Here is a 27,729-nt window from a genome sequence, read left to right as displayed (position 1 = left end):
CTTAATGAGACCCTATTTCAAAATAAAAAATTTAAAGGGCTGGGGATGTAGCTCAGCACAAAAGCCTGAACTATATAGTGACACCCTGTCTCAAAAAAACAAACAAACAAAATTTTTAAAACATATGAACAAGACTGGGCATGGTAGTATATACCTGTAATCCCAACATTCAGGAGGCTGAGCCAGGAGGATTTCCATGATTTTGAGGCCAGACTGGGCTACGTAGTGAGTTCAAGGCCAGCCTGAACTATCTAGTGAGACCTGTTTCTCCCCCAAAATAAAAATTATATATGACAGGACTGCTACCAAAGGAAATGGTTGAAAACATAAGCCTCTTGAAAAAAAGTATCAAATTCTCTATTTCCTGGTGCCTATTAGAACCTGCACATACAGGTTGCTCAGTAGATCTTTATTTAATTAATCAATGGCAAAAAATGAAAGACAATGATAAATTCTTAGGACAGAACAACCCAGAAATAAACTTAATTTATTATGCATGTGCCCCACTTCTGACCAAAAAAGATTCACGAAGAGTTGCTAGAGGATTTGGGAAAGGTTCTTCACCCTTAGAACGACATGGGAAACCTGCTCCTCTCTCTTACAGGTCATGACTGAGGATGTATGCTGCCCTGGTTGCCACTGCCTGCTATTTTGCAACGATTAAATAAGCTGACACTGTGGACAACATACATAAGGGCAAGATTCCCATCCTCCTAGCCAATGTTTTTTGTGGGGTTTTTTTGGTATTGGGGATCCAACTCAGGACCTTGGGCTTTCGAGGCAGGTGGCGGTACCACTGAGCTAAATCCCCGGACCCTCCTAGCCAATGTTGAACTTGTGTTCCCTGTATCACTAGATGTCTAGTTATGTGAGCCAGTAAACTATTTTTTTATTAGTCCGTTTAGGCTCTTACTTGCACCCCAAAGTCTGCTAACTAATACATATTTGAGAAGCAATGAAGAGAAAATATTTTTAAAATTAAAAAATGTGAAAATCATATTGAAGATGATAAGAACAACATGACATCATTTAATTTTGTAGCCTCGGCAGAAGCCAATCTCAAAAGGTAGCAAAATCAATCACTGCAATAAAAGAATATAAAGAAAAGGGGGCCGGGGATTTAGCTCAGTGGTTCCGCCGCCTGCCTTGCAAGCATAAGGACCTGAGTTCGATCCCTGGTACCAAAAAAAAAAAGAATATAAAGAAAAGATTTTCTGTGCAATTAGTATGATATTGAATGTATATCAAATAACTCAGATGTATTTATCTATAGCAAAAGTTATTCAACTTTCCCGGAACAGAATAAGGAGTAGGTTAGACACTACAGAAGAAAATACTAATGAACTTGAAAGCACAGCAATAAAATATCCAGGAAAGAAACGAATAATATATCACATACTGGAGTCCCATATTGGGGGGGGACAGAAAAATGTATGAAGAAGTGATGGTCAAAAAACTTCCAAATTTAAAAATCTTAAATTCATACATACATCCAAGAATCCAAAGGCTCATCTTATTCCTCTTTGTACCCCCAGTGTTTAGCACAGCATCAAGCACAACAAGCTCTCAGCAAATGTTTGCTTCTAAAAAAGAATCATGAATCATGTAGAAAACGACAACAAGGCTCAAACTTGGAATCCTTCTGCCTCAGCCTCCCAGAGTGCCATGATTATAGGCATTTGTCATCATAGCCAGCTGCTGTTAGGTTCTCATATTATCCATGAAGAGGTAGACTGCAATAAATTAAAGATGAATACTACAAACCCTAAAACAGCCACTTAAAAATATACTATAACTAATAAGCAAATGACAAAATGGAATTATAAAAAATGTACTCAAAAGCCAGGTGTGGCAGTGCATGCCTTTAATCCCAGCACTTGGAAGGCTAAGCCAGGAGGATCATGGTGAGTTCAAGGCCAGCCTGGGCTATACAGTGAATTCAAAGACCATCCTGAACTATAGTGAGACCCTGTCTCAAAAAAACAAAACAAGGGCCAGGGATTTACCTCAGTGGTGTCTGCCCTACAGGTTGCAACAGCCTGAGTTCAATCCCCAGTATCAAAAAAAAACAAAGCACTAAAATTGGGATTAAGATCTTCCTTATGTAATAAATAGCATTCAACTTTACTAACAAAAGTATAATATCCCCCAAAAAGGTCAAAGGTAATAGTGCGTTAAACAGCTTATCAAAATTTAAAACTTCAGTGCCAAAACTGATCAACATGATCTAAAGCTGACTCACCTTTCGTATAGCCTATCGCTTGGTAATGAAGCACCCCAATGTCGAAAGTCCATGATTAACATAAGTAAAAGGAGACAGGATATGAAGAATACTCCCAGGAATGCCACCCGTTGACGGAGAAATGGGCTTACTGTCGGAACAGTGAAGTACCAGGAGGCTGGGCAGAGGTAAGAAAAACTGATCCTGAAATGAAAAAAAAAATTAGTTAAGTCTGAGGTTGAGTGCTTAAAAAATCGTTTTTAAATGGGACTGAAACTCTAATAAAGGCACAAATCCATTGCCAACAGAAGTCTAAATGTTCTTTCACTCTCAAATTTTAGGAAAACCTACCAGTTCTTTTTTCAAACACTGTACTTTCGAGTGCAATGCAAAGAATTTTATGCCAATGAAAAGATCACTCATCTCCTGGGGCACCTTCATAAGGCCTGAGGATTGGAGCAACTACAACATTCTTACTAGGCATGCTGTCAAGAAACTGGGTAGTCAGAAAAGTTATTCAACCGATTTTTTAATGTTCTAATATGTCCCATATGTGCATGATAAAAACAAAAAACAACTTAAAAAGAATATAATGAAAAGTAAATCTTTGGCCCTGAGCCCACCATCTCTTACAGGCAATCACTGCTACCAGTTTCTATGTATTTTTCCAGGGATATTCTGTGAATATACAGGCATAAATACATAGCAATATATATGGTAATGTATCTCTGTGTATCTCCATTCCCTTGGTTTTACACAAATATACCATATCTATTGTTTTGCGTCTTTTCCCCTACTTATTCTATTTTCCACCTATCTCACATTGGGACACATAGATCCACACTAATGCTTTTTAAAAGCTTCAGAGTATCATAATGTATGGATAAGTATATTCAACTCTGAAGTTTGCTTTCTATATTGATTTAAGAGGACCTCTCGGCCTATCTACTTTCAAAGAAAAAAAAGACACCTCTTTGTATAACCTCCTCAAAGGGTACCTAGCTTCACTCTGACGGAAATCTGAAAAAACATTACAACCAACAATTTTCAGACTTGAGCAAGCCCATTCTCTCCAGGGCCCCGGGGTTACGGGCTGGAAACTATTACTGTACCTGCCTTCAGAAGAACAACTTTGACCATCTTTGCATACACTTGACCAGGATGCAAAGTCCAGGCGCAGCCCCAGGGCTAACCTCACATGTAACAGCCTCCCAAGGCCCCCAAGGCTGTCTGCCATCCTCCAGTGAGCCTCCTGCAAAGAAGGTGTGCAGTCTTACCTAGCCATGGGTTCCCTTCAGTAGTCTCAACGTTTGTCACCTCCTTTTCCTTTTGCCTGAAGAAGGTGGCCTCCCTGTCCCAGGCATCTCCTAAATCTGCCACCTGGAAAGAGTTGGCTGTGTTTCAGGATTCCTTCCAAAAGTAACCTCCGAGACCTGACCTCCAAGAGTCTGCCATGTCTGCCATATCTCCCACCCACGCGCCGCAGTCCTCTGTGTCCATCCGCTCTGGTCTTCAGGCCCAGCGGACCCTTCCCAGCACCCTGCGAGCGGCGCTTTCCCGTAGGCCAGCTACATCCTCGGGGGAACCCGCGGTCCCCAGGTGGTGGGGTCCCCACTTCCACTCCCAGTCCCTCCCAGCCCCGGGCTCTCCCGCGCGCCCACTCACGGGATTGAGCGGCTGCCGGTCCCTCAGTCCCGCTCGGCTGGGTCCAAAGCTGTTCACAAGGCCTCCAGCTCAGCCGGAAGAAGGGCCGGGCCCGCGGCGGCGCCACGTCCCCAAGGAAACGGCAGGGACCCAATGACTGACAGGGGGCCCGCGAGAGGGCCCGCCCCTCACACCACCGGAGCTCTGAGGTAACCAATCCCCTAGACCATTGGCCTCTAATGCCCGCCCTGGGATTTCCAATCGGGTCCAATCGGAAGGGCATGTGCCGAGGCTCCGCCTAGAGAGCCGGGAGATTTGGTACACAGATGAGAGGTTCCCAGACTCTGGACTTGGTTCTGTCCCGGTAGTGCAAGTTCTCAGCGGGCAGCTTTCTCCAAGACCACTCCCAGAAAGGAGAGACTCCGGTCTGTGGGTCTCGAGGTGTTCGCGACAGAAACGTAGCCTTTTGCCTGCAACCTTTTGGAGATTTCGTGACCACCAGTGTTTCCCACCAGAATGGTAGTTTTCTCCCTTTTTAAACCTTCCCTATCGCCTCCCAAACTGATGTCCGGGTTCTATTATCTTGTCCCGTTTGAGAAGCATAAACTAGAGAAAATGATATCTACAGCAAAGCGCCTAACACCATTCATTCTGCGTTTATTGATTGTCTACTGTGTGTCAAACATTGTGAGCTTTTGTGTCAATGCTCTGCTGAACCTTGCAGCAATCCATACAAAAGCAGCAGCCCCTTTGTTTTGATTCTCCTTGCTTACACTAGCCCTAGATCTTAAGTCCAGGAAGGAGCCTTTGCACATCATAAAACCTGTTTTTCCTAAGTAGTTACATTGATCATTGTCCACGACCCGCCGCTACTGCATTTTCTGCAGCACCTCTTTTCCTAGCAATGCAGCCTTGATGTTTCTGGCCTAATGTTTTGCTCATTCTGCCCTGCCACCTGCCTTGAATAACATTCCTTGCCTCTTGATCAACTCTTGCTTATCCCTCACCATTTGGCCTAAGGGTCATCTTTCTCTGAAAGTCTTACCCGACCTACACCTCCTACTGTTTCACTTACCACTTTGAATATGCTGAGGACTTCCACCTATTCCCATTGGCCACTGTCTGGCACATAAAACTTGACTACTGTATGATAAATAAATGAATGTGGGGGAAAGCAAAGACCCCCCCATATGAGAACAGAGAGGCTATTTTATTGAAAGCTGGCTATAACTGGGGACAATCACTGTTACTTGCATTTAGCACAGAGTTAAAGGCTGTCGGAAGAGTGAGAAAGTCTAATATGTAATGAAAAAGGGAAGAGGGCTCACTTACACTTAGACTTACGTGTATTAACATGGGGAAGGTGGAGTCTGGTTAAGTAGAAGCAGGGTCACTGGGCATGGTGGCACATGCCTATAATCCCACCACTCCGGAGGCTGAGGCAGGAGGACTGACATGAGTTTGAGGCCAGCCTGGCCTACATAGTGAGTTCAAGGCTAGCCTGAGCTACATAATGAGACCCTATCTCAAAAAAAAAAAAAAAAAAAAAAAATCAGGGCATTTTATGTGACTGGTTTTGAAGAGCATATGTTGTTGTCTCTAGTTGGTGGATTTGAGGGGGATAGGCAAACAGGACAGCTGACAGTCATTGATAAGTGCTGATCATTCTGGGGTGATTGCTGCAGAGGTTGTGAGTAGAAATCTAATTGTCTGGTATTGTCCACTTGATATATTCAGTCTCTTATAACTATTTTTCCCTACACACTTTCTTAACCTGGTTAGCTTTATAACATGTTCTTTCTTTCTCCTTCAGTTCTCATTTCTCAGATTTCTTCTCTGTCCCTCAATCCCCAGGTTGCTTCAAGGATTAAATTTTATCTGGGCCTCAGAAACTACAAGTAAAATAGTTGCATAAAGTTGTGATTAACCACAAAATTGTACAAATACAAGGCATTTTTATTCATTCTAGAGTCTATGAAATAAGGTGAGCATGGAAAGAACTCAGTAAATGTTATGAAAAATTTTTGAATTGTATTGAAATTATGTTCTCGAGTTTTAAGTCTAATCTTTATATATATTCAAAAGTACAATGAAACATTCTCTAAATAAGGAGGTGGAAATAACTACTGTCATAAAACAGAAAAAAAAAAAAAAAAAACCTCTACATTTAATCCCAATACTCTTGTTACACTTCCCTTGCAAAACTTTCTTTGACTGTTTGGTTTGGACAATACTTCCTTCGATAAGTCCACATACCCTCAGGCATTTGTTAGGCACAATTCTTTTCAAAAACCTATACTGTTTATCTGGTTAGCAGTTCACAGGGTTGAGTTCTGAGGCTTCTAGTCAGCAGGCCAAATAAAAAAGGGTTGAGGCCAGGTATTTAGCTCAGTGGTTCCATGCCTTCCTCAAAAGCGCAAGGTCTGGAGTTAAGTCCCCAGTACAAAAAAAAAAAAAAAGGGTTGATACCATCTTTAATCATTTGCTAACTCAACAACATGTTGAAACAAAATATAGAAACCCATATTTCAAAAGAGCTTTTTAACTTCTCTTTAAAAGCTTGTCTACAATTACATTCAAAATTTTCTCAAAATGCCCTTGATGCTCAACCCTGAAAAGCCAAACCCATCTCATGTGACATGTCAGTAGCTTGCCTTAGTTTCTGTTGTTCCCTTTCACCTTATCAATTCTCCTTCCTTCCAGGTTCCACCCAGCTCTAACCTCTAAAGGAGTTAGTAATGTTGTCTTCTCTCTTCATGTATCTTTAAGGCACATCATTTTTCAAAACCAAACTTACTAGCTTTTCACTCTTATCCTGTTCACTCAAACCCCTAATCCTCTTAGCCTACAAAGCTCTGCAATCTTCCCAACGCACAAACCCTTTACCTCTCTGACCTCTATTTCCCACTGTTAATTCCTTCATTCACTTTACTCCAAACACACGTGCTTTCTTGTTTTTATAATATGCCAGGCCCTCTCTCACTTTAGGTGTTTTGTACTTATGTTCCCTTCTCCAGAGGCTTTGTGCATCTGTTCTCCCTACCTGGTGCCTTGCTCCCTGATCCCCTTCAGCCTTTATCAAAATACCTATTTCTGATTTGTGTGGGGCTGGCATTTGGAGGGAAGGTTATTGTGAGCTCAGAGGCCACTGTGGGGCAGGGATCCCAGTGACAAAGATGGGAGTATTTTCTTTGACTTCCAGTTGGAAAACTCAACCCCCCCTTCAGGCACCCTAGACACTTCCTGGGGCCCAGCAGAAGGTCCTACCTATCCAGAGCATCCCTATCCTTTGTAGGGAGTGAAACCCAAGCCTTGGGGGCCATCCTAGCTGCACCCCCTCTGGCCTCAGTCCTGGAGAGAGATCTGCCTGGGGGAAGGCAGCAAGGGTAGGGGCACATTAACTGATGGGAAGCCTGCCTTTTCACAAAGGACTCCAGTGAAGCTATAGAGCTGCCTTTGAGCCTTGACTCCTTTGCTTCCTGGGTCGGAGGAGATCTTGTAATGGAGTGGTTCCTCATCTCACAGTAACAAGATGCCTGATTTCCTCAGGATGGAAGGATTGAAGAATGTCCTAGGTTCCGCTGGGGAAAGTCCTGAGGAATGTCATTCGGCACACAGATGCTCACAATAAGATCCAGAAGAATCAGATACGTAGAAAATAAGAGAAATAGAGAAACAGATGGAAGATACTTACCTGGAAACCAAAAGGAAAATGTTACTCAGCAGTTTAAGTCAGGTGTGTAGTGACGGTTTTGATGAAGAAAGTGAGGGAATACTGGAGGTCAAAGACTGAAATTTCTGGGACACTGGAAGATGATTTTCTTAAGGCTAAATCCTGCAACAAGAAGTTATATAATTATGAAGCTAATATGCCAGACAGATGTGGTCACAGTGGATATAAGGAGTTATACCCCAAAGAATTTGAAACAGTGATCAGCAAGATATTACCAATGGGAAGAAAACATCTCAGATAAAATCATCTACCCATGAATCCCTGAAACATGAGAAGTCAAAGAAGACCCACAAAAAGAAGCAGAAATGGGCTGGGGATTTAGCTCAGTGGTTTCTCTGCCTGCTGTGCAAGCTCAAGGACCCAAGTTTGATCCCTGGTACCAAAAAAAAAAAAAAAAAACAGAAAAAAAGGTCACTCACACACACACACACACACACACACAACACAAGAAAAGCAAGAAGGAAGTCATCAATGTAATAACAGATTCCTCAAGTGAGTTCTCAGAAGAAACTGGTGCTCCTAGTACCAGTAAAGGGAAGCAACCACATAAGCACAAGAAAAAATCCAGAAAAAGTCTCTTTAAAAACCAGTTTTATTTTTAGGGGCAGAAAGTCACACTTCCCAGTCAGATGATTCGGCATCCAGTAGTTCCGAAGAAAGTGAGGAAAGAGACACTAAGAAAACCAAAAGAAAGAGAGAAAATGTGAGAAACTAAAAGTGTAAATAAGGATCAAAGTATATAATTGATAATGTGAAATAGGAAAAAAAGGTCTAAAGGGGAAGTGGGAGGGGTAGGGGAAAGAAAAAAAAGAAAAAGAAAAAATATGAGAAAAGGAAAAAATGGAAACAAAGACTTTGTAAACAGGGAGGGATGGAGGGGTTGAAGGGAGGACAGGGAAATGGGGAAAAAATAGGAACCAAGACACATCATGTAAAGGTACAAGTTCTCAATGATGAATGTGACTGTATTGTATACCTAAAATGTACCAATAAACTTAATGAAAAAAAAAAGAGGGAGAAAAGTCCGTATTTCTGTAGCTAACAACGAAATACAAAAAACAACAAACGCACAAATTGGAAAGTGACTACAGATGAGAGAACTGCTGAGAGCTCGGAGGATGACTAAATGGGAAAGGAAACATTCTTGTTTCCCACTTGACTGGATATTTACAGCTCTTACACCAAGGGCTTTCTGCTAGTGACTCCTTCAGCAAGGGGGTCTAAGGTGCGAGCTGTTCTGTGCCAACTGTATATGTTTTGACAGACTCGTCTTCTGTTTTGTCCTGTTAAACTTGATCCCCTTTTCTTGTTAACAGGGAATCTGGTATTTTGTTATGAAGGTTTCTTGAAGCTATTATTTTTTGCAATTAATCACATTTAGTGTAGAGTACATATATAGCAAATTAAAGGACCCAGAGGCACGCCCTACCGAGGTCCTGAGTCGCGCAGAAGACGGCGAATGACCCCGCTGCAGACAGGCAAGGTCTGCCCACGCCCTGCCGAGGTCCTCAGTCAAGCAGGAAACGCCGAATCAGTGCGCTGCACACAGGCAGGTCTGTGCATGCCCTGCCGAGGTCCTGAGTCATGCGGGAGACGCCGAATCACCCCGCTGCAGACAGGCAGCCACCTGGTTCCACACTACAAAGACGCAGAGGGCACCAGACCACCAGACCAAGGTACTGAGTCCCACTGCTCCCGCCCCAGAGGTAGAGGCTTCTGAGCCTTCGTCCCACTGCTCCTGATCCAGAGGAAGGGGCTTCCCGCTCACCATCCCTCCCACTGCTCCCAACCCACAGGAAAGAGCTTTTGGGTCACCATCCCTACTGCTGCTCCCGGCCCCTGTCCCACCTCACCCAGCTCAGAGGAGGTAATCCGTGCAGGCGCTAACAGCCACCCGCCCTAGTCGAAATGAGAAAACACGTAAGTAAGTCTCAAAACCAGACTTCCAGATCACCTACAGCAACCCCAAAGGGAAATGAGATGGAACACTCTGATACTCAACTACCTGGATCCACTGAACTGGCAACAAAAGGAGATCTGGAAAAAATGAAATCAGAAATTATTTCTCAGATAACAGGAGAAATTGTACCCCTAGTGCAAGACATGATTAATAAATCTAGAGAGAAGCTCAGGAACATGATGGAATCCCAACATAAGAAACAAATGGAATCCATAAAACAGATGCAAATAGATTTCCAGGACATGAAAAACTCCATTGAAAGTCTACACAGCAGAATGAGCCAATGTGAGGACAGAATTTCAGACATAGAAGATAAGATTGCAATTAGTGACCAGGAAAAGAAAAATTGCTTCAAAATTATAAAGGAACATGAGAAATCAATCCAGCAGCTGCTAGATGATGCAAAGAAGAATAACATAAGACTGATTGGGCTCAATGAAGAAACAGGAGAGAGTGGAGATGACATAAAAAAATCTCTTCACACAAATAATGGCAGAAAACTTCCCAAGCAGGGGAAAAGAGCTTGACATACAGATAAGTGAGGCATATAGGACTCCAAATAGCCTTGATCAAAAAAAATCTACACATAGGCATATAATTGTTAAGATTCTGGAAACACAACAGAAGAACAAAGTTCTCCAAGCAGTCAGAGAAAAGAAACAAATCACATACAAAGGAAAGCCCATCAGAATCACAGCAGACTTCTCAACACAAACCATCAAGGTAAGAAGAGATTGGAGTGACATATTCCAAGCCCTAAAAGAAAACAGCCTCCAACCCAGATTGATGTACCCTGCAAAACTATCTTTCAAAATGGATGGAGAAATAGGATACTTTCATGACAAAGAGCACTTTAGGAACTTCGTGAATACCAAACCAGCACTCCAAAGAATTTTACATAATATCCTAGGAACAGACATTGAGGATCACAACCCCAGGAAGCAAAGCAGAATGAACCCATCTGGCATGACAAGAAATTAAATGGAAAGGGGGAGAACCCAACAAAAAGAAAAAGTCATGGCAATGACAAGTCAATACGTCTCAGTTATAACCATCAATGTTAATGGTCTCAATTCAACAATCAAAAGAAATAGACTGGCAGAATGGGTCAAGAAGCAAAATCCAACAATATGCTGCGTACAAGAAACACACTTAATTCAAAGGAAACTCATAGACTGAAAGTTAAAGGGTGGAAAACAATACTGCATGGGACGGGAACCCAAAAAAAAGCAGAATTAGCTATCCTCTTTGCAGATCAAGTAGATTTCAAACCAACACTGATTAAGAGAGATGAAGAAGGACACTACATCCTTGTAAAGGGAAGAATCCAAGAGGAAGAGATGACAATCATAAATATCTATACACCAAACACTAGTGCACCCAACTATATCAAACAAATACTACCGGACATGAAAAGTCATATATGCACTAATACAATTGTAGTGGGGGTCCTCAACACCCCACTGTCACAAATAGATAGATCAACTAGACAAAAAATAAGTTATGAAATACTAGAACTCAATCGAACTCTTGAACAAATGAACTTAACAGATGTTTACAGAGTGTTCCACCCCAAAAAATCAGAATACACATTCTTCTCAGCTGCACATGGGTCATTCTCCAAAATAGACCACATACTCACACATACAGCATGTTTAAGTAAGTGCAAAGGAATTGAAGTTATCCCCTGTATATTATCAGACCATAGTGCAATGAAATTGGAGATCCACAGCAAAAGAAACTCAAAAAATTTCATAAACACATGGAAATTGAACAACACACTTTTGAATAACCAATGGGTCACAGAGGAAATTAAAGAAGAAATCAAACAGTTCCTTCAATTAAATGGCAATGACAATACAACATATCGGAATCTATGGGACACAATGAAAGCAGTCTTACGAGGGAAATTCATAGCAGTGAAAACGCATATTAGGAAAACAGAAGGAGCCCAATTAAACAACCTGATGCTGAACCTCAAGCTTCTAGAAAAAGAAGAGCAGGACAACCCCAAAGCTCATACAAGGGAGGAAATTATAAAGATCAGAGGAGAAATCAATGCAATGGAGGCTAAGAGAATGATACAAAAAAATCAATGAAGCCAAGAGTTGGTTCTTTGAAAGAATCAACAAAATTGACAAACCTTTAGCCAACCTTGTCAGAAAAAGGAAAGAAAAGGCCCAAATCCATGCAATTAGGAATGAAAAGGGTGACATTACAACAGACCCAGCAGAAATCCAGAGGTTCATCAATACCTACTTCCAGAACCTATACACCAATAAGATGGACAACACAGAAGCAATGGACAGATTCCTAGATACATATGAATTACGAAAGTTAAACGAAGACCTAAAAATTCTGTACAACCCAATATCAACCAATGAAATTGAAAATGTAATTAAAATCTTATCAACTAAGAAAAGCCCGGGCCCTGATGGCTTCACTGCTGAATTCTACAAGACATTTAGAGAGGAACTGCTGCCACTACTGTTTAAACTCTTCAATGAAATTGAAAGGGAAGCAATACTCCCAAATTCATTCCTGGAAGCAAGCATCACCTTGATCCCCAAAGCAGAGAAAGACCCAACTGAAAAAGAGAACTATAAGTCAATCTCACTAATGAACACAGATGCAAAAATTCTTAATAAGATACTGGCAAACAGAATGCAGAAGATCATCAAGAAGATCATACACCCTGATCAAGTGGGATTCATCCCAGGGATGCAGGGATGGTTCAATATATGAAAATCAATCAATGTAATACACTATATCACTAGAGCCAAGGACAAAAACCATATGATTATCTCCATAGATGCAGAAAAAGCATTTGACAAAATCCAACATGCATTTATGATAAAAACCCTGCAACAAATTGGAATAGATGGTCTCTACCTCAAACTGATAAAAGCCATCTATGAAAACCCAACAGCCAATATCATACTAAATGGTCAAAAACTGAAATCCTTCACACTCAAATCAGGAACAAGACAAGGATGTCCACTATCACCACTCTTGTTCAATACAGTTCTGGAAACATTAGCCATGGCAATTAGACAAGAGAAAGAAATAAAAGGAATAAAGATAGGTAATGAAGAAGTCAAACTGTCATTATTTGCAGATGACATGATACTCTATATAGAAGACCCCAAGAACTCCACCAAAAGTCTTCTAGACTTAATAAGCAAATTCAGTCAAGTAGCTGGTTACAAGGTCAACACACAAAAATCAATAGCTTCCCTCTACACCAATGACAGACTCACTGAGAGACAAATAGGGCAAATAATTCCTTTCACAATAGCATCCAAACAACTGAAATACCTAGGAATCATCCTAATGAAAGAAATCAAAGACCTCTTCTCTGAAAACTATGGCACTCTGAAAAGAGAGATTGAAGATGATATCAGAAAATGGACAGACATCCCCTGCTCCTGGGTAGGAAGGATTAATATAGTGAAAATGGCCATCCTTCCAAAACTGCTATATAGATTTAATGCAATTCCAATTGAGATCCCAGCAGCATACTTCATAGACCTCGAGAAAACAATTCAAAAATTCATTTGGAACAAGAAGAGACCCAGAATAGCAAAAGCAATTCTAGGTAACAGAGACATGGCAAGGGCTATCACAATCCCCAACCTGCAACTATACTACAAAGCTACTGTGATAAAAACAGCATGGTACTGGCAAAGAAACAGACTTGAGGACCAGTGGAACAGATTAGAAGATGCAGAAACAACGCCAGACACATTCAGTCATCTCATCTTCGACAAAGGAGCCAAACACCATCACTGGAGGAAAGATAGCCTCTTTAATAAATGGTGTTGGAAAAATTGGGCTTCAACTTGCCAAAGATTAAAACTAGACCTGTATCTCTCACCATACACTAAACTAAAATCAAAATGGATTAAAGATCTAAATATTAAAATAGAAACTCTGAACCAGTTGGAACAGAGGTTAGGTAGAACCCTTGAAGACATCGATGTAGGAAAAGATTTTAGGAACAAAACCTCAGTTGCCCGTGAACTAGCACAAACAATCAACAAATGGGATCTCTTCTTATTGAATGGCTTCTGCACAGCAAGAAAAACCACCAGCAGTGTGAAGAGAGAACCCACAATGTGGGAAAAAATCTTCACCTGCTCTTCCTCAGACAAAGGTCTACTATCTCGAATCTATAAAGAACTTAAAAAGATCAGACCTCCCAAATTTAAAGACCCAATCCAAAAATGGGCATCTGAAATGAACAGACATTTCTCAGACAAAGAAGTAGAAATAGCAAATAAATACATGAAAAAATGTTCAACATCACTGGTCATTCGAGAGATGCAAATGAAAACAAGGCTGAGATTCCACTTCACTCCAGAAAGAATGGCTGCTATCATGAAATCCACCAATAACAAATGCTGGCGGGGCTGTGGGGAAAGAGGAACCCTGCTCCACTGCTGGTGGGAATGTAGACTGGTGCAAGCACTGTGGAAATCAGTATGGCGATACCTCAAAGAACTAGGACTGGAAGTCCCATTTGACCCCGCTATGCCCCTGCTGGGGATCTTCCCCAAAGAATTAAAAGAATCATACCACAGTGATATACGTGCACCCATGTTCATAGCAGCACAGTTTGTCATAGCTAAAACTTGGAAACAGCCCAAATGCCCATCAACTGGTGACTGGATAAAGAAAATGTGGGTTTTTTACAAAATGGAGTACTACTCAGCCATAAAAACTGAGAAATTAGAGACATTTATAGCTAAGTGGATGCACATTGAGGCCATACTCTTAAGTGAAATAAATAGGACACACATGTATAAATACCAAATAGTTTCTCTGGTGTGAGATACTGAAAGTGTAAATAAGGACTAAATGTATAATAGGTAATGTGAAATAGGAAGAAAAGGGGCAAAGGGGAAGGAAGTGGGAGGGGCAGGGGAAAGGATAGAAGGGAATGGGATTAATATGAGAAAATGGAAAACTAGGAACAAAATCTTTGTAAATAGGGAGGACCGGAGGGGTTGAAGGGAGGGCTGGGCAAGGGTGAAAAATAAGAACCAAGAGAGACTATGTAAAGGTGCAAATTTCCAATGATGAATGTCATTATATTCTATACCTAAAATGTACCATGATTAGAATGAATAATTGATAATGCAAAATAGGAAGAAAAGGTCCAAAGGGATAGGGGTAGTGGGAGGGGCAGGGGAAAGGAAAGAAGGTAAAGAAAAAATGATGAGAAATGGAAAAAATGGAAATAAAGTCTTTGTAAATAGGGAAGGGTGGAGGGCATGAAGGGAGGGCTAGGAATGGGGAAAAAATAAGAACCAAGATGCATTATGTAAGGGTACAGTTCCCAATGAGAAATGTAATTGTGTTGTATACCTACAATATACCAATTAAAGAATTTAATAAAGTGCAAAAAAAATAAAAGAAAGATCTGTAAAAAAAAAAAGAGGACCCAGAAAGCTAAATCCAGTATTGACCTGGGTACACCTACTGGATTGTTGAATTGGGGGAAATTAAGGGCTGGGATCAAGAGGTGGATTAAAAGCAGTGCTACATGCAGTGGTTGGATGAGGGAACACTATGTTGCTCTCTGTCATTTATATAAAGAGTGTCAAATCTAACTTGTCTCTAGCTTTGGTGCTTTGATCCTTTTGTGTTTTGATTCCACAGCTATGGTCTAGTTTACTTAATGAGGAAATAGGCATAAGAACAAACCTTTTCCTTTCATGATAATATCCACAGACAACTGTTAAAAGGGACTAGGGTTTTCTCAAATTTTCTTATAGCCCTAACATCTGGTAATTGGACATTAAATGGTTTTGTAGTTTAAAAAAAAACAAACCTATTTCTCAGTGAGACCCTCCCAAACTACTCTATTGAAAGTTACAAGTGTTCTTCTTATATCATCATTTATTACAATGTATAGTACTGGTTTAATGTCTGTCTCCCCACAACTAGAATAATAACTCCAACAGCAATGATTTGGTTGTAAAAATGAACAAGGAAGCTCATTATATATACATATGAAAAGATCTCAAAGTAATGTTGCTGAATAAAAAACCTGACAAAAACCTAAGATCACATATAAAAACTAATTTAAACAGATCAAAATCCTATATATAAGGGATAAAACTATAACATATGTCAAAGAAAAAAATACAAGAAAATCTTAGTGGCCTTGGATTTAACAAGAATATCTGAAATTCAACAGGAAAATCAAGATTCACAAAAGAAAACCTTAAAAAGTGGTCTTCATTAAAACTAATATCTACTCTTCAAAGCACACTGCCAGGAGAATGGAAAGGTAAGCCACTGGGGGAAAAATATTAGCAAATCACATATATGATGAAGGATTTGTATCCAAAACATAGAAAAGAATTCTCAAAACTAATAAAAAAGCCTCTCAAATATAAATAAACAAAAATTTGAACTCTTCACCCATAAAATATACAGATAGCAAGCAGATGAACACATGAGATGTTCAACTTCAATATCATTAGTCACTAGGGAAATGCAAATTAAAATTATAAGACACTACTACATATCCACTAGAGAAGTTATAGTAAAAAAGTTATACAATCATTGCCAAGAATGTGGCACAAGGGCCAGGGATTTAGCTCAGTGGTTCCGCCACCTACCTTGCAAGTGCAAGGATCTGAGTTTAATCCCTGGTACCAAAAACAAAAGAAAGAAAAAAGAATGTGGCACAATATGCTATGTTTTCATGAGGACACTTAACCAGCTCCCTGGAGAGACCCACATGGAAAAGAACTGAAGCCACCTGCCAATAGCCCAGCATCAACTTGCCAGTCATGAGTCAGTCATTGGGGAAATACATTCTCCAGCCCTAGTAGACCCTTCAGGTATCTATAGCCCCAGCCAACTGTATCAGATTTCTCACCCACAGAAGTGATAATAAATGTGTATTGTTGTTTTAAGCCCCTGAGTTTCCTGGTAATTTGTCATGGAGCAACAGATAACTAATATACAAGTAGATAGGATTAAACAAAATAATGTATTCATTGGCTGGCACATTAAGCCTGTCATCACAGCTGTTAGTTTGCATTGTTTTGTAATGAGCGTATATCTTTTTTCACCAGAGGTTGCAAATTTCTTGAAAAGGAGGACTGCAACTTATTCCTTCCTTTTTTTATACATTCTCTGCTTCTCTTCATTTTTCTTGGCCCTTTTAGCACAGTGTGGGCATACAAAACTGAAGTCCAATAGATAACTGAGTCAGGTGAATTAAATCCAAGGTGATTTTGTGGTCACTGTCAAAAAACTTATGGGGATAAATTCCCACTTCCTAAAATATTTGACAATCTTTTTTGGAGCGATTGATATAAATTTCTGGGTTTTTATAGCCTGGTTTGTAATGAGTAAGCAAATAAGATTAAAGGGTGAAGAGGAAAGACCTGATTGATGAAAAGGAGGCAATGAACAGGTAAGCACTAGGTAAGACAGAAGATCAGGTAAGAGGGTCAGAGATGTCCCTCTAATTAAAATGTAGCAAAAAATGGGAATGGGGTTGGAACATAGCTCAGTGCCAGAGCATTTGTCTAGCATGTGCATTGCTGTGAGCACTACAAAAAAAAGAAAAAGAATAGGATCTTGAGGATAACCAGGAAAATCACATAGATAACTACTTAGGGATTCAACAATTATGAGTTTGAGGTCCACATCTGCTCCATAAATACTTTTTTGTTAATGATATTATTGTTAATGTTTCTGCTGCCTCCATAACCCCTGGATAATTGCTTTGATAAATCTCACGCTTAGAAAGGATTCAATACCACAGGGCATTAAAAATAAAACACGGGGGCCAGGGATTTAGCTCAGCTGTTTCGCCGCCTGCCTCACAAGTGCAAGGACCCAAGTTCAATCACCGGTACCAAAAAAAACAAACAAAAGAAAGACAACTAACAATTAATTCAAACCTCATCCTATGCTGATAGTTTATATTCCTTGTATATAAGAACAATAGATCATTACATTCTTTGATAACACTCTAGGAAAGCATTGTAATTCTAGCCTTTTAACTTAAGGATTCAGTCTACTCCTTATTATACAAATTTCATACAAAAATTAAGGCCACTTATGACATGATCCTGGAGTTCATGGATGTTATCATCAGAAGAAAAAGGTTTATTTGTGAGACATTCCAAATTTGGTGCTGTAGTCTAACAGCAAGAAATGGTGTAAACAAAGGTCAGTAACCACTCATGGTCATTTTGCTTTCTTGCATGGGAGTGAGGTAACATGATGTCACTGATTCCTGTGATGGTGGATGGACACTTATAAAGGAAAGATAAGTAATAACAATTATAAAATAATAGTGATGATGTGGTGCACACCTATAATCCCAGCACAGGGGTGGCTGAGACAGGAGGATCACCAAGAGTTTGAAGCCAGCCTGAACTACATAGTGAGACCCTATTCCAAAAAATACCAACAAAAATATTAGTAATAATCAACATTTACTAAGTTCCAACTATGTATCTGATAAGATACTAAGCACAAAACATTCATTTCCTAATTTAGTCCCCCAAATAACCTTATGAAGTATCTGCTATTATTATTACTATTATTATTAATACCATGTTAGAGTTGAAACTGAAGCTTAGTTCAAGGAAGGGAACCTCAGCTACCCTGTGCTACCCTCCTCACTCTCATTTTCTAATGGAAAGTCAGGACTCAAGGGAGACTAGGATGAGTTACACAAGGCTTTCTGTTTCTTTATCATTTTGACTAAGACCAATGAATTCCATGAGTATGAACCCATTGCCTCCCTTCTTTGGCTATGAAATGTGTTCCTTGGTCAGAAGCAATGCTGTGTGGATTATCATGATGGTGGATGAGGCATTCTGTAAGTCCATAGATGATAGTTTTGCCAGAAACACTACATGCAAGGAAGGCAAATCAATACTTGGAATAAGTATCTCAGGAAGGACAAAGTACTAACCCTTCCTTGATGGAAGCAGTCCAATATAATCAATCTGCCACCAGGTTTCGGGCTGATCACTCTAGGGAATGGTGCCATATCAGGGACTCAGTGTTGGTCTCTGCCGCTGGCAGACCGGCATTCAGCAGTGGCTGTAGACACTGTAAGTGGACATCTATGTTGCTGAGCCCACATATTGCCACCCTCCTTGCTACCACTTTGTTCATAATAAGCCAATTAGATGATGACAGGGGTGACTGAGGAAAAAGGTTGACTGCTGTCCACAGAATGGGCTATCCCATCCACTTGATTGTTAAAGTCTTCTTCTACTGTGGTCACCTTTTGGTGGGCATTTACATGGGACACAAATATCTTTACATCCTTTGCCCATATGGAGGGGTCTACCCACATACCTCTTCCCCAAATATTTTTGTCATCAACTTTCCAGTCATGTTCCTGCCAAGTGTCTGACCATTGGCTACAGACCACAAATCAGTATATACTTGCACATCTAGCTGTTTTTTTTTCTCCCAGGTGAAATGTTCAACCAGGTGAACTTCCCAAGCTGTGAAGATTTCCCTTCACTACTGTCCTTCAAGGATGTACTGGAAAGGGACTGTAATGCTGCAGCTGTCCACTTTGGGGTGGTGCCTGCATAATGTGCAGAATCATCTGTAAACCAGGCCATAGTCTTCTCTTCCTCTGTCAACTGATCATATGGTATACTCCATGAGGCCATAGGCACATGTTGGAGGACAAAAAACAGTATCGCAGGAGTAGAAACCATGGGTATTTGGGCACCTTCTTTATGTAACTTGCTTGTGCCTTCTGATCTGCTCAGGCCAAATCATATATATGCCATTTCCATTTAATTATGGATTGCTGCTGTGCACATCCAACTTTATGACTTGTTGAGTCTGAGAGCACCCAGTTCATGACTCAGGTCACATGGAAACCTGGTATCCCATGGTCAAGCATCCAGTTTCCATTAAGGCCCAACAGCAGGCCAGGAGCTATTTTTTAAAGGGAGAGAATGCAGATGATGGCAGGGCCTTACCCCAAAATCCTAAGGGTCTTCAAAGTAGTTCACCTATGGGGGCCCACCAGAAGCTAAAAGCAGTATCCCTATCTACCACTGACACCTCGAGTAGCATTGGGTCTGCTTGATCATATGGGCCTAATGGCAGATCAGCCTCCAGAGCAGCCTGGACCTGTTGCAGAGCCTTCTCTTATTCTGGGCCCACTCATAACTAGCAGCTCTTTTACTCACAAGCAAGGAATGTGTTGCCTCCAAAATCCAAATGGGCCCATTAGGTGTTGTGCCTCTTTTTTGGTTGTAGGAGTAGTCAGATTAACAACTTTTCCTTCACCTTAGAAGGGATATCTCTGCCTCACACTGCTGGACTCCTAGTCCAAACTTCACTGAGGTAGAGGGACCTTGAATTTTAGCTGGACTTATTTTCCATCCTCTGACACACAAATGCTTTACCAACAAGGGCAGAGTGGTTGCTAACTCCTGCTCATTTGGTCCAATCACCATGTCATCAATGTAATGGATCAGTGTGATACCTGTGGAAGAGGAAGACAATCAAAATCCCTGCAAGGTTAGTTGTGACACTGGGCTGTACAGTTAATATACTCCTGGGGTAGGACAGTATTGCTGGCCTTGCCAGCTGAATAGATAGTGTCTTAGTTACTCTCTCGTGGCTGGGATAAAGTATCGGATACCCACAAGTTAAAGGAGGAAAGGTTTATTTTAACTCACAATTTGTGGAGGTTTCAGTCCGTAGTCAGCTGGCTTGAAGGCAGGGAGGCATGGTAGAGCGGCATGGCAGAGGAGAAAGAGCTCATAGCATGGCAGGCAGGAAACAGAGCAGTAACTAAGAAAGGAGGAGGCTATGTCCACAGTGACCCTCCTCACCAGGCTTCATCTCCCAACATCATATTCCAGCTATAAACCCATTAGTAGACTAATCCAGTAGCTCACACCCATGATTCAGTCACCTTCCAAAAGTCTCACCTATGAGCTCATGAAGCTTTGGGAGGACATCTAGATACAAGCTATAAGAGATAAGTATGGAGAAAAAGGCATTTGTCGACTCAATAGCTGCATACCAAGTACCAGATGTGTTAATCTGCTCAAGCAAGGAAACCACATCTGGTACAGCAGCAGCAATTGGAGTCACCACTTGATTAAGTTTATGGTAATCCACAGGCATTCTCCAAGATCCATCCATCTTCTGCAGAGGCCAAATAGTAGAGTCAAATGGAGATGTGGTAGGAACCATGAACCATGCATCTTTCAAGTTTTGATGGTGACAGTAACCTCTGTGATCCATGTGATCTTGTTTTTTATTTACTGTGTTCCCAGGTAGAGGCAACTCTAATTGCTTCTGTTTGGCCTTTCCCACCATAATAGCTCTCACATTACAGTTAGGGAACCAATGAGAGGAATCTTCCAAGTACTAAATGTATCTATCCCAATTATGTACTCTGGGACTAGGAAAATGACTACAGGATGGATTTGGGGACTTACTGCACCCAGTGTGAGTCAGATCTTGTCTAAAACTCCATTGATCACCTCACCCCATAGGCTCCTACTCTTACTAGAGGGCCACAATGATGTTTTGGATCTCCTGGAATCATCAGTAGTTCAGAGCTAGTCTCTAGTAGTCCCTGAAATGTCTGATTACTTCCCTTTCTGCAGTGTACAGTTACCATGGTAAAAGACCTTAGGTCTCATTGGGGAAGAATGAGAGAGAAAGATTAACAGTATAACTTTTAAATAGTACACTAGGGTCCTTTCTTTTTTCTTTCCTTTTTCTGGTACTGGGAATTGAACTCAAGGCCTTGCACTTGCCAGGCAGGTGCCGTGCTGCTGAGCTACATCCCCAGCCTCTCAAGGTCCTTTTTTTTTTTTTAAGGTGATCTGGTCTCCCCTTCATTGAAGAGGTTCTGGGTCTGTAAACTGGCTAAAATATGGGAATTGATTAAGGGACTGTGATTCTCATTGTGCTATGATTTGAGGTAGATTTCTGTTCATTTACCCTAAAATTTTTCTGCTTATTAAAATACTGTATTTGTTACTTAATTCATCTCCTTAAATTTTGCAAAAAGATGCATTACTCATAAAACTTGTCAATCAATGATTAATTTTTCTTTTTATTCTTTCACTTAGAGGTGTTTTATCTTAGAATTTAAATGAGATGAAACTGATGTTTAAAAAAACAATGCAAGTTGAGAGTGGTGGTGCACATCTGTAATCCCAGCACTCAAGAAGCTGAGGCAGGAAGATTGCCATGAGTCTGAGGTCAGCCTGGGCTATATAGTGAGTTCAAGGCCAGCCTGAACTACATAGTGAGACCTTGTCTAATAAAAAACCCATAAAATCAGAATCTTACATCTCAGGAATTTTGAGACAAGGATGTAGCTCAGTGGCACTGCAGCTGCCTGGCAAGTGTGAGGTCCTGAGTTCGATCCCTGGTACCGAAAAAAAAAATCTCAGGATATTTTGCTGATTATGAACAAAGTCCTATATCAACTACTTAGGCCCTTTTAAAGTGCCTTAAGAAGGTATCACAGCAGTAGTTGGTTTTATAAATATATTATGTACTGGCTTGTATTTTCATATTATATAGAATTAACTTGTCAACATCTGAGAAGCAGAAATTAATTCTAATCAAATGAAACAGTTTCCTAAAGTTCCAGGCATTATATTCTAGATTACATTTTGGGAATGCTTTTGTCTTGCTAGGAACAAATGTAAATGCTTTAAAGACATAAATTTATCTTCTTTGTAGAAATAAACAACAAAAAGAAGGCATTTTATAATAGGTGCAGGACTTAGAAAAAGGTATAAACTAATTGGAGGCATTTTTACAGAATTTACAACATATTTCTCTTAAGACAATAAAGATACAATATCAATTAATAGATGAATAAAAATGAGCAGCAGTGTGATTTCTGCCTAAACAAGAATGAATATGGATTTATGATATAAATTTTTTCCCAGCTGTATCTGTTTCAACTTGAGTATGGTTATGAAATGAACTGAAGCTTCTAGCTGGACAACCACCAATAAAACTAAATTTTCTAGATTGTTTGTGAGCCCAAGATGTTGGTTTAATTTTTAAATCAAAACTGATAATTTTCTTTTTGAAATACAGTAATTTAGGATAAGCTTTTTAAAAAGGGTAAGGTGTATAATTACAGTAGTCCCTCAAAAAAAAGGATATACTAAAGGAACAGTTTATTACTTAAAAGATGATGAAAGTAAAGCTACAAAAGAAGATAGTTTCAACATATCCCAAGTAGATTTACCTTTTTTGTTTTTTTAAAGAGGGTTTCCCTGTGTAGTTCAGGTTGGCCTCAAACTCATGGTGATCCTCTTGCTTCAGCTGTCCACGTGCTAGGATTACAGCGTGCACCACCATGAACTTCACTTTTTAAAAAACAGCTTGAGTTTTAACTCACATGTCAACAAAATTCACCCAATTCAGTGGTTTTTAGTATAATCACAGGGTTGTGCAACGATTACTACAATGTAATTTCAAAACATTTTCATCGATCAAAAAAAAAAATCCTTAACAATCTCTTTCCAGATCTTTCACTTTTGCCCAAAGTAGATTTTCTACAAGTTACAGTAGGCAATCTAGAAGTTGTGAAAGTCGGTTCTGAGCTTCCTCTGGAGTTACAGAGGGTAATGAAATACTGACTAGCTTATTCAACTCATCCATTGGTTGCTTGCCAATCTTTTCTCTTAATGAAATGAAATTCACATAGCATAAAATTAACCATTTTAGCCAGGCACAATGATACTCATGTATTGCTAGTTACTAGGAAGGCTGAGGCAGGAAGACTGGAAGTTTGAAGCCAGTCTGGGCAACTATGTATATATGACCTTGTCATACAATACAAGGGTGGGGGATATAGCTCAGTGGTGGAGCACTTCCCTAGAATGCATGAGGCTCTGAGTTCAATTCCCAGTACTATGCGCGCACACACACACACACACACAAACACACAAATTAACCATTTAAAAATAGACAATTCAGTGGCACATTCACAGTGTTGTGTAACAACTCCATCTAGTTCCAGCACATCACCCCAAAAGGAAGCCCCATACCCATTAAGCAATCATCTCCATTTTTTTTTTTTCCTCCTTGCTGCTCTTGGGCCACCAATCTGCAACTTATCTCTTCAGAACTACCTACTTGTATATTTCATACAACCAGAATTATGTGACCTTTTGCTTACGGCTTCCTTCACTTAACATAAGGTTTCCAAGGCTCACTCATTGTAGTAGGTATCAGTATGTACTTTGTTCCTTTTGATGGCTAAATTTTATTCACCTATCCATATATATGTATGTACTCAATTTGTTTATCTAGTCTTCTGTTGATGGACATTGGGTTGTTTTCACCTTTTGCATATTGTGAGAGTTGCTGCTATGAACATGCATGTACATGTACTTAGTACCTATTTTTAATACTTTTAGATCTATAGTGAAATTGCTAGGTCACAGTAGTTCTGTTTAAATTTTTGAGGAACTGTGAAATTGTTTTCCACAGTGGCTGAAAAACTACATTCCTCCGCCTGCCTCACAAGCACAAGGACCCAAGTTCCATCCCCAGTATCAAAAAAACCCAAAAACAATCAAAACTACATTCCTATCAGCAGTGTAAGAGGGTTCCAATTTCTCCACATCCTCAATAGTGGTTATTTTCAATCATGTTTTTTATTATAGTCTTCCTAGTGGGTATGATGTGGTATAACCAAGTCTTTTAACAGAGGAGAGTGGAAATGTCTTTAGTACATAAAGCATTTTACTGTATTTATTTACATAAAATATTTTACAAAACATTGAGTAAATATTCAAGAAAATGTAAAACACTCCACTGTAATCCCAGCTACCTGGGAGGCTGAGGCAGGAGGATCACAAATTTGAGACCAGTTGGAGCAACTTAGTGAGCCTGTCTGCCTGTCTCAAAATTTAAAAAATAGAAAGGACTGGGGATGTACCTCAGTGCACCCCAGGTTCAAACCACTATATATATATATATATATATATATATATATATATATATATATATAGTTAATATATATACTATATACTAGTTTATATATATAAATATTAATATATTTACTAGTTACCTATTTTTTAAATTAGTTACCTATTTTCTTAAAAGCATGATGCTGACTTGTGAAACCACATAAACATACTTTCCCTGTACTTCTAAAAATATTGCAAAACATGGAAGTGACACCCAAGTTCAGATACTCAGCTTTCTTTTCTCTTTTTTTTTTTTTTGGTACTGGGGATTGAGCTCAGGACCTTGCGCTTTCGAGGCAGGCAGCGGAACCACTGAGCTAAATCCCCAGCACTCAGCTTTATTTTCTGACCAGAGAAGGGGCAACTATCTCTATGGCCCATTATTACTTCCCAAAACAAAACAAAAAATTGTAAGCCTTGAATATCCTAGTTCCCAAATAAGATACATACTCTTCCTGAATGAAATAAGGCACTACCACCTTTAATATTTTATATTGCACTTTGTTTTGATCTCAGGGCAATAAGAGTATCCTTTTATTTATTTATTTTTCCAGTACTTGCCCTGAATAAGTACCTCAACCCTTTTTAAATTTTATATTTTAGCTTGGCATGGTGGTTTGTGCCTGTAATCTCAACACTCAGGAGGCTGAGGCAGGAGGATCACCTCAAATTCAAGGTCAGCCTGGGCTATACAATTAGTTTAAGACCAGCCTGAACTACATAGTGAGATCCTGTCTCATCCTCCCCAAATGTTTTTATATTTTGATGCAAGGTCTAAGTCACTGAGCTGCCCAGGCTGGTCTTGAATTTACAATCCTTCTGCCTCAGCCTCCCAAAGTACTGGGATTAGAGGTGTGAGCCACTGATATATTATCCCTCAATGGCCAAATTGTGCTTAAAGCCAAGGTTTTTACTCAACAGAAATATATGTAAATCAAGAACGATATGAAATCTACAGCTGCACCTGGATTAAAGGAGACCTTGCCTACACCCAGATTTTTTTAAAGTATCCAGGGAATGAATCACAGCAAGATGAAGGATGGATGAGGTTACACCTTTCTTTACAGGTGTGAGTGGAGGGGGCATTTAGAAAGGGGAGGAAAGGCTGGGGACTTAGCTCAGTGGGTCTGCTGTCTGCCTCATAAGTGCAAGGACCTGACTTAGATGCCTGGTACAAAAAAAAGGAGGAGGGTAGGAAAACTACCTCAATTGCTTTTTGAGGAAGATGAATTTTAGGAAGAAATGCATGTGGATGAAGAACAGCAAATTGATTCCCTTGAAACTACTTCCCACATATGCCTTGAAAAGTCTTTCTGTACATATTCTCCAGTTTGAAAATTGCTGAAATGTAAATGATACTCATCTCCTTAGCCCTCATTGGTTGCCCCATCACTCATTTCCCTATGAATTCCTACAGCTCTTATGGCCTATCATTTGGGAATCAATTTCTCTTTAGGTAACTAAAGGGAAGAGGCCTTACATCTGTGTGTGTGCACACTGCAATTTAAGGAAGCATCATCACTGTGAGATTATAAAATGGGAAAACTCCATCGAATGTATACATGTTTATTTAAATTTCACTTTAATAAAGCAATGTGCATCATTTTAAAAAAAAGAAAATGGCCATTGGATTTGGAAAGAAAATTTATGACCACTGAATAAAGCAGTAAAAATACAGTATAGAGCTTAAAGAGCATAGGAGGTGTAAGGTCTTACTGGAGCAATTTGGCAGTAAAGGGAATCAGTACTCAAGCAGGATTGAGGGGTTTATGTGGCCCCTATTCATTTCTCAAGGGAAAGGAGCAGACACTGCTGTAGGCTTCGAAGGTACATGTGAATGTACTTAAGGAGTGCACAAGTCATTTTAGGGACTTTGCAACTCAGGCGTTATATGCAAAATTTTGTGTGTGCATGGGAAATAGGGAGTGGGAGAAAGAGAATTTGTAGCTTTATTATTTTACAAAAGGTCGCTACGGAAAAGTTAATAACCACTACTGAAAAGGAAGAGAATAGACTGGATGGGGGAGGGGGATCAGAGGTCCAGAGAAGGACTAAGCTTTAGAAAGAAAATGGAAAACCTCTTCCCCACCTACGGGCTACAAACAGATGGGAAAGTTAACAGTTGCATCATCTCATTAAAATGAGTAATAAAAACAGAAGTGAAAACGGGGAAAGCTTGTGCAAATACGATCCAGAGGAGAATGAAGATGCCGTGCTGACTGGGTGGAAACGGCGCCTGGGGTCCTCAGCGGAGGTTTCAGCTTCAGCCTCTGCACAACGTCGCGGCCCTGGAGCAGGAGCAGTCTTGAAGCCTGCATGGAAGGCACTGTTCTACAACCGACCAGACCGGGAGCGCGCAGGATCTTATCACAGTGCAATCATCACAGGCAGGGGGCTTATCAGTGAGGCCTCTCAGGGACAAAATGCTGAGGCTGCAGACTACCTCAGAGCTCCCCAGCTGCCACACTTTCCCTGCCGCACTAGGGACGATGCCTCTAGACACTTCTCCTCCTGTCCTAGTTCTGAGTCATCCGCTACGTTACGACATCTTCCCTCCTACCCTCTAACCTGGCGCAAAGCCCACCCTCCCCCCGCGGACCGGAGCTCTCATTCATTCAACCATGCAGGGTTTACGGAGCGACTTTTCGGGTGTAAGGCCCGTGAAGGGGCTGGGGCCGAGGTCCACTGGGTCTTTCAGGGTCCGTCCAAAACTCCAGAGTCGACCGGGGTCCAGGAGGTCGCTGCGGTCATCCCTGGCGGAGAAGCGGGATTGGAGCCAGCCCGCGTGCCCCAGCCACTTCCTAGTCTGGCACCCGGCCGAGCAGGGAGTGCCCAGCAGGGTCAGCCCCGGCCCCGCCGCCGCCGCGAGATCCCGCGGGAACAGTGCTCTCGCGTCCGGGCCTCGAGGCTCTGAGCGCGGGTCCTAACGGGCGCCAGTAGTTTGACCTTGAGAGCCAGCGCCGCACCTACCCACACCACCGGAGGCGCCCGCAGCCTCCCAGGCACCAGTCTGGGTCCCAAAGTTGTTAGCTAACATTCCCCCCGGTGCTTCTTCCGTAGCCAATAGGAGAGCGAAGTGGTGAGGGCCAATGGCAGCGGCCAAAGTAGCAGAAGTGTGGAACCTATCAAAGATCAGCCTGAAATTCTCCCGCCCCTGGAAAGTCAGAGGCGGGCTAATCTCACA

At 40.8% G+C, this 27,729-nt stretch overlaps 1 protein-coding gene, 1 long non-coding RNA gene and 1 pseudogene across 3 annotated transcripts in view; 1 reads left to right on the top strand and 2 right to left on the bottom strand.

The window, feature by feature from the left end:
• Entpd7 (ectonucleoside triphosphate diphosphohydrolase 7) overlaps window positions 1–4,011 on the bottom strand; it is a 61,770-nt gene extending 57,759 nt beyond the window's left edge. Inside the window, exons 1-3 of one of the 2 annotated variants that reach the window (XM_087185112.1) lie at window positions 3,887–4,011; window positions 3,499–3,601; window positions 2,243–2,425 (exon numbers count right to left, since the gene is read on the bottom strand). In XM_087185112.1, the coding sequence (XP_087041238.1) occupies window positions 2,243–2,425; window positions 3,499–3,506 (191 nt within the window). In that variant the 5' untranslated portion in view covers window positions 3,507–3,601; window positions 3,887–4,011. The remainder of the gene's footprint in view (window positions 1–2,242; window positions 2,426–3,498; window positions 3,602–3,886) is intronic. The other variant, XM_087185113.1, reaches the window with a different exon arrangement.
• Window positions 4,012–7,431: 3,420 nt separating this feature from the next.
• On the top strand, window positions 7,432–8,724 carry LOC101716897 (uncharacterized protein NKAPD1 pseudogene; annotated as a pseudogene).
• Window positions 8,725–26,095: 17,371 nt separating this feature from the next.
• On the bottom strand, window positions 26,096–27,707 carry LOC147825685 (uncharacterized). The gene is made up of 2 exons (XR_015440409.1): window positions 27,516–27,707; window positions 26,096–27,298 (listed from the first exon to the last, which is right to left on the bottom strand). It is a non-coding gene; the product is annotated as an uncharacterized LOC147825685 (long non-coding RNA).
• Window positions 27,708–27,729: the final 22 nt, after the last annotated feature.

Source organism: Heterocephalus glaber, unplaced genomic scaffold (assembly GCF_053883595.1).
Source record: "Heterocephalus glaber isolate CG9 unplaced genomic scaffold, H.glaber_assembly_v1.0 deba00001497, whole genome shotgun sequence".
Classification (NCBI taxonomy): Eukaryota; Metazoa; Chordata; class Mammalia; order Rodentia; family Bathyergidae; genus Heterocephalus; species Heterocephalus glaber.
This window is presented reverse-complemented; position numbering and strand designations above follow the sequence as displayed.